This window comes from Hyperoodon ampullatus (genome assembly GCF_949752795.1).
Source record: "Hyperoodon ampullatus genome assembly, chromosome: 14".
NCBI classification, from domain to species: Eukaryota; Metazoa; Chordata; class Mammalia; order Artiodactyla; family Ziphiidae; genus Hyperoodon; species Hyperoodon ampullatus.
Genome location: NC_136927.1, coordinates 53,761,770 through 53,773,714, shown reverse-complemented (window position 1 = coordinate 53,773,714; position 11,945 = coordinate 53,761,770). Strand labels below are relative to the sequence as shown.

At 38.2% G+C, this 11,945-nt stretch overlaps 1 protein-coding gene across 1 annotated transcript; it reads right to left on the bottom strand.

Annotated features, from left to right (window-relative positions):
* Window positions 1–6,100: 6,100 nt before the first annotated feature.
* OR2AE1 (olfactory receptor family 2 subfamily AE member 1) lies at window positions 6,101–7,049 on the bottom strand (the record flags this gene model as incomplete). Its single annotated transcript, XM_079719063.1, is given in 4 exon segments — window positions 6,101–6,429; window positions 6,432–6,764; window positions 6,767–6,896; window positions 6,898–7,049. Coding segments are annotated over 4 exon segments (861 nt in total). The 5' UTR covers window positions 6,967–7,049.
* Between the last annotated feature and the right edge of the window lie 4,896 nt (window positions 7,050–11,945).

Below are 11,945 nucleotides of genomic sequence, written 5' to 3'. Positions count from 1 at the left end.
TAACCTGGAGCCACCTATCTCATGTCTCAGGAAATGCAAACAGGAGGCTAGTTATAAGTGTCCAGACTGAAGCCCATCTTTTTCTCACCACAAGAAATGTAAACAGGAGGCCAATTGTAAATGCCTAGCCTGGAGCCCATCTGTCTCCTGCCTCACTATTAAGATGTAAATGACGTATAACACTGTATTAGTCCAAGGCGTACAACACACTGATTTGATAGATGTATGTATTCCAAAATGATTACCAAAATGAGTTTAGTCAATTCACCTCAAGTAGTTACAATTTTTTTCTTGTTATAAGAACTTTTAAGATCTACTCCCTTGGCAACTTTCAAATATACAATTCAGTACTGTTAACTGTAGTCACCATGCTGTACATTATATCCTTCAAACTAATTTATCTTGCAACTGGAAGCTTGTTTTTTTCTGTACTTGGGCCTCTCACTGTTGTGGCCTCTCCCGTTGCGGAGCACAGGCTCCAGACGTGCAGGCTCAGCGGCCATGGCTCACGGGCCCAGCCGCTCCGCGGCATGTGGGATCTTCCCAGACCGGGGCACGAACCTGCGTCCTCTGCACTGGCAGGTAGACTCTCAGCCACTGCGCCACCAGGGAAGCCCACAACTGGAAGCTTTTACCTTTTGATCACCTTCACCCATTCCCCCCACCCTCAGCCTGGCAATCTGGCAATCACAAATCTGTTCTCTGTACCTAAAAGTTGAGGGGTTTTTTTGGTTCCACACACAAGTGATAGCGTAGAGTATTTGTCTTTCTCTGTCTGACTTATTTCACTTAGCATAATGCCCTCGCGGTCCATCCATGTTGTCACAAATGACAAGAATTCCTTATTTTTTATGGCTGATAATATTCCATTGTATTATATATACCACATTTTCTTTATCTATTCATCCATAGATAGACACTTAGGTTTTTTCCATATCTTGGCTATTATTGGGTGGGCCAAAAGGTTCATTTGGTTTTTCTGTAAGATGGCTCTAGTAGCACTTAGTTGTCTTTAACTTCATTCAAAACAATTTTGTTATATTGTATGTGACAGCTGTCATATCAGTGTACATTTAAAAAAAGACTTATCAGGGCTTCCCTGGTGGCGCAGTGGTTGAGAGTCCGCCTGCTGATGCAGGGGACACGGGTTCATGCCCCAGTCCGGGAGGATCCCACATGCCACGGAGTGGCTGGGCCCATGAGCCATGGCCGCTGGGCCTGCGTGTCTGGAGCCTGTGCTCCGCAACGGGAGAGGCCACAACAGTGAGAGGCCCGCGCACCTCAAAAAAAAAAAAAAAAAAAAAAAAAGACTTATCAAAGTTGGTGAATTTTGGTGTGGCCATTTTAATATTGAAGATGGAAGAAAAAAAGCAACATTTTCAGCATATCATGCTTTATTATTTAAAGAAAGGTAAAAAACGCAACTGAAACACACACACAAAAAAGATCTGTGCAGTGAAGGTGCTGTGACTGATCGAACATGTCAGAATTGGTTCGCAAAGTTTTGTGCTGGAGATTTCTCGCTGGATGATGCTCCACGGTTGGGTAGACCAGTTGAAGATGGCAGCAATCAAATCGAAGCTCAAAATATCCAAATCAAGCTCTGGAAATCATTTGCACCAGCTTGGTTATGTTAATCGCTTTGATGTTCAGGTTCCACATAAGTTAAGCGAAAAAACCTTCTGGACCATATTTCTGCATGCGATTCTCTACTGAAACATAATGAAAACGTTCCGTCTTTAAAACAAATTGTGAGAGGTGATGAAAAGTGGATACTGTACAACAGTGTGGAACAGAAGAGATGGTGGGGCAAGAGAAATGAACCACCACCAACCACACCAAAGGCCGGTCTTCATCTAAAGAAGGTGATGTGTATATGGTGGGATTAGAAGGGAGTCCTCTATCATGAGCTCCTTCCGGAAAACCAAAAAATTAATTCCAACAAGTACTGCTCCCAATTAGACCAATTGAAAGCGGCACTTGACAGAAAGCGTCCAGAATTAGTCAACAGAAAATGCATAATTTTCCGTCAGGATAATGCAAGACCGCATGTTTCTTTGATGACCTGGCAAGAATTGTTACAGCTTGGCTGGAAAGTTCTGATTCATCCGCCATATTCACCAGACATTGCATCTTCAGATTTCCATTTATTTTGGTCTCTACAAAATTTTCTTCATTGAAAACTTTCAATTCCCTGAAAGATTATAAAAGACACCTGGAACAGTTCTTTGCTCAAAAAGATAAGTTTTGCGAGGGTGGAATTATGAAGTTGCCTGAAAAATGGCAGAAGGTAGTGGAACAGAAGGGTGAATACGTTGTTCAATAAAGTTCCTGGTGAAATTGAAAAATGTGTCTTTTATTTTTACTTAAAAAACTGAAGGCACTTTTTGGCCCACCCAATATTAATAACACTGCAATAACTGGGGGGCAGATAACTTTTCAAGATAGTGATTTCACATCCTTGGATATATACCCAGAAGTTGAATTCCTAGATCATAATTGTAGTTCTAGTTTTAATTATTGAGGAACCTCCATATTTTTTCAATAGTAGCTCTACCAATTTACATTCCCCACAGGGCACAAGGGTTCCCTTTTCTCCAAATCCTCTCCAGCACTTACCTCTTTTTTTGTTTATAAATTTTATTTTATTTATTTTTATAAATTTTATTTATTTTTTATAAATTTTATTTTATTTATTTATTTTTATAAATTTTATTTATTTTTTAATAAATTTTATTTTATTTATTTTTTATAAATTTTATTTATTTTTTAATAAATTTTATTTTATTTATTTTTTATAAATTTTATTTTATTTTTTTATAAATCTTATTTTATTTATTTTTTTGGTTGCATTGGGTCTTTGTTGCTGCACGCGGTCTTTCTCTAGTTGCAGCAAGCGGGGGCTACTCTTTGTTGTGGTGTGCAGGCTTCTCATTGTTGTGGAGCACGGGCTCTAGGCATGTGGGCTTCAGTAGTAGTGGCACTCAGGCTCCGTAGTTGTGGCTTGTGGGCTCTAGAGCGCAGGCTCAGTAGCTGTGGGGCATAGGCTTCGTTGCTCCATGGCATGTGGGATCCTCCCGGACCAGGGCTCAACCCCGTGTCCCCTGCATTGCCAGGCAGACTGTTAACCACCGTACCACCGAGGAAGTCCCTTTTTTCTTTTTGATAAGAGCCATTCTAACAGGTGTGAGGTGATAGCTCATTGTGGTTTTCATTTGCATTTCCCTGATGATTAAGGATGTTGAGCACATTTTTATATTCCTGTTGGCCATTTGTGTGTCTTCTTTGGAAAAATGTCTATTCAGTTCCTCTGCCCAATTTTTAATCTGTGTTTTTGCTATTGAGTTGTGTGACTTTCTGATATATTTTGGATATTAAGCCCATATCAGATATATGATTTGCAAATATTTCTCCCATTTTCTAGGTTGATTTCACATTTTTTGATGGTTTCCCTTGCTGTGAAAATCTTCTGCTTTTTAGTTTGTGGTCCCACTTGTTTATTTTTGCTTTTGTTGTTTTTGCTTTTGGTGTCATATCCAAAAAATATTGTCAAGACTGATGTCAAGGAGCTTATCTCTTATGTTTTCTTCCAGGAGTTTAATGGTTTCAGGTTTTACTTTCAAGGCTTTAATCCAATTTGAGATGATTTTTCTTAAATCATAACCCAGATAACTAGTGAGGTTGAGCATCTTTTCATGTGCTTGTTGACCATTTGTATAACTTTTTTGAAAAATGTCTATGCAAGTCCTTTGCCCATTTTTTAATTGGATTATTTTATTGTGGTTGCCTTTGAATTGTAGTCATGCTTTATATATTCTGGATATTTACCTCTTACCATGAAGTTTTCCCTTTATGTTTTCTTCTAAGAGTTTAATAGTTTTAGCTCTTACATTTAGGTTTTTGATACATTTTCACTTAATGTTTTGCATAGTGTAAGGTAAGGGTCCAACCTTATTCCTTTGCATGTGGATATCCAGTTTTCACAGCACAGTTACTGAAAAGACTGTCCTTTCCCCACTGAATGATCTTAGTATCCTTGATGACAATTACCTGACCATATATGTGAGGGTATTTTTCGGGGTCTCTATTCTGTTTCATTGGTCTATGCATCCATATATATGCCAGTATCACACTTTTTTGATTACTGTAAATTTGTAGTAAGTTTTGCAATCAAAAGGTGTAAGCCTTCTAATTTTAGTCTTTTCCATGATTGTATTGGCTATTTGGGGTCCCTTGATTCCATATAAATTTTAGGATAGATTTTTCCTTTTTTGAAAACAAAATGCCATTGAGATCTTGATAGGTTTTGCATTGACTCTGTACATCACTTTGGATAATAAAGAGCTCTTAATAATATAAAGGCTTCTAATTCATAAACACAAGATATCTTTCCATTTATTTACATTCCTTTAATTTCTTTCAGCAATGTTTTGTAGTTTGCAGTGTATAGATCTTTCACTTCCTTGGATAAGTTAATTCCTAAGTATTTTATGCTATTTGATTTCTATTGCAAGTGGAATGAAGTTGGACTCTTACCTTACACCGTATTCAAAATTTAACTGAAAATGTATCAAAAACCTAATGTAAGAGCTCAAACTATAAAACGCTTAGAAGAAAGCATAGGGGGAAAACTTCATTACATTGCATTTGCAGTGACTTCTTGGATATGACACAAAAACCACAGGCAACAAAACTAAAAATAGATAAATGGGAATATATCAAAATTTTAAAACTTGTGTTCATCAAATCACACAATCAGCAGAGTGAAAAGCAACCTATGGAATGACAGAAAATATCCATAAACCCTATATAAGATAAGGGGTTAATATCTAAAATATATCAAGAATAATTACAATTATATAGAATTAAAGCTCTTCTCAAGGTGGGGGGTCATAAAACACTGTACTATTTACTTTTGGCGGATGTTAGCATTACATGAATAACCATCCATCAACTTAGCTTGGGTTGTTTCATTCCCAAATAATCTTACAGCATTCTGGACAAAGTCGTAGTTATGTATGTGTAGAGAGAGAGGTAGCAGAAGAACAGACACCTCTCTCTAACTGGGGTTGTGAGCTAGCTGTTTATGCAACACCCTTGTGCCTTCAGAAACAACCCAGGCATCATTTCCCTGAAAATTAGTTCTACTTGATATTGGAGTGTTACAACACAAATCCAACCTTAGGGGCTTTGTGGGTAAGATAGCACGGAATTCATAATGGCCAGCTCATCTTATTATAGAATGGCAAAAAGCTGTTTCTCAAAGAGAAAATACTTAGTTGTCAAAGAAAGCATAACTTTGCTTGCAAATGTTAAGTGTTATTCTTCTGAAGATGGCCCCTGGGCTGAACAACTTTTTTAACTAGTAGGAAAAGCAAGATAGAGATATTTGTCCATCGCTTTGGCATCTCTCAGCCCTCTAGACTTCAGGAAAGTTCACTGAGATGTCAGGTCTCTGCATTTGCATGGGATTGATAGCTGGCTATCTTTAATTCTATGTGAAATAGTAATAAAATCTAGGTCCCTTTCGTTTATTAACCACACAACAAACAGTTATTGAGTACTTATTTCATGTCAGGCTCTTTTCTTGGCTCTGGCAAGACAATAGTAAACAAAGTAAAGTTCTTGCCTACTTGAAAATTACATTCTAGGAAGCAGTAAGTAGAATATATATACATTATGCAACATCAGGCAAAATTGGATTATAAGGTAGGATCAGGGGACAAAGAATGAAGATGCTGCTTTAAATAGGGTCATCAGGGAAGCACATTTGAGCAAGGTTCCATCTGAAAAGAGATCAAAAGGAAATGAGAGAGTGTCTAGCACTTTGAAGCCTTGATCTGTACTTCTCAGCCTCCAGAGCTGTGAGAAATAAATGTTTGTTGTTTAAGTCACTCAGTCTTGGTACTTTTGTTATAGCAGCCCAAATGGACTAAGATGGTACTCTATGGTGCTTAGATGCCTGAGACCAAGTTAGAATACTGGAATTGTTTGTTAACCACTTTGATTTTGCAGTAGTCATCAGGGATATAGACCCTTGAAAAATCTTTGCAGTTTACAGCGAACAATTTAAGGAGCTGATCGAATTCCACTGTTATACTCAGGGCAACTGCACTTCCGGTCTTTTAGTGATAAGATCTCTCCACAGCACTCTCCTCAGAGCCTTAGCTACATCCGTATTCTGGAGAGTATAAATTAAAGGATTCAGTGTGGGAGTGATGATGCTGTTGAACACAGAACCAACTTTGTCTTGCAGTGGAGTGCGCTGGGTCCTGGGCCTCATATATGAGAAGATGCAGGCACCAAACCAGAGCGAAAGCACGGTGAGGTGAGAGCTGCAGGTGGAAAAGGCATTTCTCTTACTCGCAGCTGAACGCATCTGAATGACACTGTGGAGGATGAAGACACAGGATGCAGAAATCAGGAGGATGGAGGGAGGAGAAGTAGGATGGTGCTGATGTAAACTGTGGCCTCATAAACAATGATATCTCCACATACCAACTTCACAACAGCTGGAAACTCACAGTAAAAGGTGTGGATTTCTCGAGGCCCACAGAAGGGGAAGTGCATCAGGATCACTGTGTGAATGAGGGAGTTGACTGATGCTCCCAACCAAGACATGGCAGATGTCATTGGTCCCACCTTTCTGTTCATGAGAACAGTGTAGTGCAGTGGGTGACAGATGGCAACATAGCGGTCATAGGACATGGAAGCTAGGAGAACACACTCAGCACCACCCATAGTCAAATAGAGGAAATGCTGATGGCACAGCCCACAAAGGAGATGGACTTCTGGCCGGATAGGTAGTTGGTCGCCATCTTGGGGATTACTGTAGAGACGTGCATCACATCCATGAGGGAGAGCTGGCTGAGGAGGAAGTACATGGGGGTGTGAAGCCCGGGGATCAGCACAGATGTGGAGAAGCGTGAGGGCGCTGCCACTCACCGCAGTGAGGAAGACCACCATGGTCAGGGAGAAAGGAAAAGGTGTGTGAGGGAATCATCAAAGAGCCCTTCCTGGATGAAGTCAGCCAGAGAGGTCTGATTCCTCTGCCACCTCTTCCCTTCCTCTGTCCCTGGGGAAATAGGAAGTGTGGATGAAATGTGATGTCAGAAATGCTGGGATTCATCCAACCTGACAATAAGCATCTTTTGATCCACAAAAGAGTTTTGAATGAGAATTTTTTCTAGTTCTAATTATTCAATGGCTCTAATTATTGAAATTAACCTTTTTTTAAAAAAGAGAACTTCAAATCTCTCTTCACGAGTATGATCATTCTGAAATTCCAGAATATCTAGACTCTATTAAGTGCCAAACTTCAAAAAAGAGTCTCTCCTCATTAAGAAAGACATATATATGCACATTTATGTGTGTATATATGCATATATTCTTTTATAAATTCCATATACTTTATAGATATACTCTAAACTTTACATATGATATAAATGTAATATATATACAATTTTTTTCTTATATCAGTTAGGGTTTAACCAGAGAAACTGAACCACTAAGAGATTTATATGTACATATGAATATACATTTAATGGATTGTGTAGAAGTTTGGCCTTACTTGACTGTGAAAGCTGGTTAAGCAATCTATGTAAGGCTGTTACCTTTGTGTCTGATGCTGGAACTTGAAGTCCATGGGGCAAGCAGTCAGGAAGGGAGGATGGATATAATGTGTAGTAGATCAAGGTCAGGCTGGAACCCACAAACATGACATTAATCCCACAAGGACAGACTGAAACCCATGTCACTTCTTATTGCCTCTGGAATTGGTAGCATGGTTCTCTTGCACAAGCTGGAGCCCTACTTAGTGAGGCTAAACTTACAGTCCTGGCCCAGAAGTCAGAGAAGCTAAAGGAAGAACCAGGTGAAGGTAGAGTAACTGCAGGCCCACTGCTGCCTCACACCAGTGAGGTGAGTCAGAGGATCAGCAACAACATTTTAAATTATGAAAATGGATGCTTCCCACCTAAGTGTCCATGGACAGATGAATGTATAAAGAAGACGTGGCACATATATACAGTGGAATGTTAGCCATAAAAAGAAATGAAACTGAGTTATTTGTAGTGAGGGGGAATGGACCTAGAGTCTGTCATACAGAGTGAAGTAAGTCAGAAAGAGAAAAACAAATACCGTATGCAAAATCCTTAAGTTGAGAAAATTCTTGATGTAATTAAGGAGCTGAAGGGAAGCCAGTATGACAGTAGGTGCAATTAAGAGCAAAGTAGGAGAAGCCATGATGGATATAAGCATGAGGATGAGGCAGGTGAGGGGGAGAAAGAGAGAAAGAGAGAGGGAGAAAGGAAGGGAAGAAGGAAGGAAGATGGAACAAGGAAAGAAGGAGGGAGATGGAGGAGGAAGAAGAGAAGAAAGAGAAAGGGAAAGAAGGGAGGGAGGGAAGGGAAGGGAAGGTTAGGGTTAGGAAGGGAAGGGAAGGGAGGAAAGCAAGGTCTAGTAAATTTTATTCAAAGTAGAATGTGAGTTCTTAGAAAGTTTTAAAGTAAGGAAGCATCAAGATAAAACTTACATGTTTTAAAGCTCACACTAGATGATGTATGACAGTGGATATATATTACTGGGTAAGGATGAAGGCAGTGTAGCCATTTATGAGGCTATTGCTACATCCAAAGAAAAGAGGATAGTGTTTGGACTGATTGTAGCAGTGAATAATTTCCAGATATTTTAGGAGTGTCATTAACCTAGTATAACGATTGATTTTTTTTTCTCCACTGTAACAGCTCCTTTACTTTGCAGTGAATATTGATTTGTATATTTTTTGCCTCTGAGTCCTTGTGGGATTTTTTTTTTATTCAAACAGAAAGTCACAAAAATTATAATCATCCTCATCAGTTCACTCAGTCCCATGTAATTAATTTCTTTTTCATCTTGATCTTTTGATAGCACTTTTATGAGTTCATCAGTTTTCCATTAGAGTTCTGAAAATGCTTATTCATTCAGTTCAGCAATATAGTCAGTTACCAGAAACCTGTACTTGTCAGAGTCTCTTCCATGAATTCCTTGAAGATGAAACCCTTTTATAGGAACATATTTGCAAAAGCATCAGAGTACACCCAGAACTGTCTGTAAATGACAAAAGACTTTAAAATGACCACGGTTAAAGTTTTTTTTTTTTTTTTTTTTTTTTTTTTTTGCGGTACGCGGGCCTCTCACCGCTGCAGCCTCTCCCGTTGCGGAGCACAGGCTCCGGACGTGCAGGCTCAGCGGCCATGGCTCACGGACCCAGCCGCTCCGCAGCATGTGGGATCTTCCCAGACTGGGGCACGAACCCGCGCCCCCCGCACCGGCAGGCGGACTCCCAACCACTGTGCCACCAGGGAAACCCACGGTTAAAGATTTGATGAAAGTTCATAATAATGCAATTGACAAGGAAATTTAGTTATTTCTGAGATATACATTTTAAAGTAATAACTTGAATTATGACTTATAACATTATACCAGAACATATAAGATTTTTAGAAATTTCATGTAATGTCTGAGGCATTTATATTAACATATTTCCATACAAATAACCCAAGAAAGTTTAGTATTAGTTGTTTTGTTTGCTTCTTTGTTTTTTTATACTGCAGGTTCTTATTAGTCATCAATTTTATACACATCAGTGTATACATGTCAATCCCAATAGCAATTGATTTAATATGGAGAGTTGAACATAATGGAATCTCATGATAGGAAACTAATAAAACTCCTTTAATAAAAACAGGATTAAGGGTAGCATAAAATTAATTATGAAGGAAACTAGGACAAAATATACAGCTTTCTTAAATTTCAGAACTATTAAAAAGACAAAAAAATAGTTATATGTAGAAATATTTTTTAAATAAGAGCAGAAAGCATATGAATACAATGTGACAGAATTCAGGACAAAGATACCTGGACTATTAGTAAATATAAATGAATTTAACCCAGTTATTCATAGAAAAGGCTTTTCAAATTAGGTCACAAAGCAAAACCAAACTCTGTTACAGTATAAAAGAATGTATCTCTTTTAAAAACTAGTTCATAAAGCTAAAAATAAAAGAATGGGCAGAGATAAATTAAAATTTAAAAAAATAAAGGATTTTAATCTTATCATCTAAAAAACTGGAATTCAATTTCAAAGGCATGAAAGACAACGAAAATTTTGTAGTTTTAAAAGGGCATTCTCTGAAATGTATATAACAGTGAAACCAAAATCTGTAAAAGACTGTATAAATGGGTGCAATCTATAATAAAGTTACACTAGTTATGAAAATGTAAGCACTAACAGAGCAGCAATATTTAATAAAGAAAATTACAGGAACTATAAGGAGAAACAGAAGTTCACTGGAAGAAGAAAACTTTACCTAAGTGTAAGAAAGATTTAAGTGAACAAAAATATAAGTAAAGATTGAAAAGAGAGAGAGAGATACCTAACCGACATAATCAATAAGATAGCTCTCACTGGTCTACTGAGAGAACCTGGGTGTTGTAATAATTAAGCACAGGATGACAGGGCCAGAGACACTGAGTTCAAATCCCAGTTCTATTACTTATTGGCTATATGATCTCAGGCAAGTTACCTCAATTATCTGTGCTTATGTCCTCTTGTGAAAAATGATGACAAAAATAATATATACTTCATAGGGTTTGTGAGAATTCAGTAAGTCAATATGTTTAAAACACACAAGATAATGCCATGATGCCTACGTAAGTGCTATGTAAGAGTAAGCTATTATTATCCACTGGAATGTAGACTCCATGAGACCAGTAAGTTATGTTTTCTTTTTCTTTTTCTTTGGGGGGGCGGGGTCTGTTTTCTTCATTGATGCATTCCCAGTATCTAAAACAAAATTTGAATTTTCTAACCACAAGCAATTTTATATAACCATATTACCAGGATTGGTTAGAAAATAAACCATAAGTTTAATACATGTGTTTGAATTTCTCTGATCATACAGCCACATTAGCATTCACTTTATAATGGTGTATATTACACACTAAAGTTATGTAATTTAATTAGAATATGACAAGCATTAGTGTAGTCAAGAATTTCAATTAAATAAAACATGCTGTATAGTGAAAATAGAATCAGAACAAGTGGGAAAGAGATGGTTTGAGTGTGAGAAAAGAATCCTTTTCAAATTGCTTAAAACATACATGTAAGGACTTCTGACCAAGATGGAGTAACATGGTGGTGGAGAGGGGATTTTCCCTTCTGCCTGAAACAACTGAAAAAACTACACAGACTGTATGAAACAACAGTTTTAAGACACTGGACATCAGACAAAATAGGACAGTGATCCTTGAGAGCTGGGGGAAAATGAGATGAGCCCTACAATTGTCTCATATTATTGCCTTGAGAGTTTTCAGGCTGCAGTGTTGGGAGGAAGAAACCAGATAGAGCCAAACCACTTCCCTAAGTTGAGGAGATAAAGTTGAGAGTCTAGGGGAGATCAAGCTTATAGGCATTTGCAGGGCAGAGTAATGGAGAGAGAGAAAAAAAAAAAATCTGGATAGACAGATCCACAGAGTTGAAGATGAGATCTGCTTAACAGTGGAAGCAAAATCCACTGGAGCCATAAACTAGTAGGAATACTTAAATGGTAGTTTTGACGAATTGTTGGAGGTTGAGTGTGGGCTAGCTTAAAAGTAAGAAGCTTTGGGGAGCTGCGGTATGGGTGAGCTGCGTATGAGCTGAGTGAAAAGTTGAGAACGATCACCTCATGGCTCTGGCAGGGGGAGGAGGACTAGGAATCATTGGGAAAATGTGGCCAGTGTTTTCCATAGCAAAAGCCTCGTCTCCAGGGGAAAATACTTTTTTGTAAAAAACATTTATTTATTTATTTATTTACTTGGCTGCCCCGGGTCTTAGTTGCAGCACGCGGCATCTTCGTTGCCACGTGTGGGATCTTCATTGCAGTATGCAGGATCTTTAGTTGTGGCATGCAGGATCTTTTAGT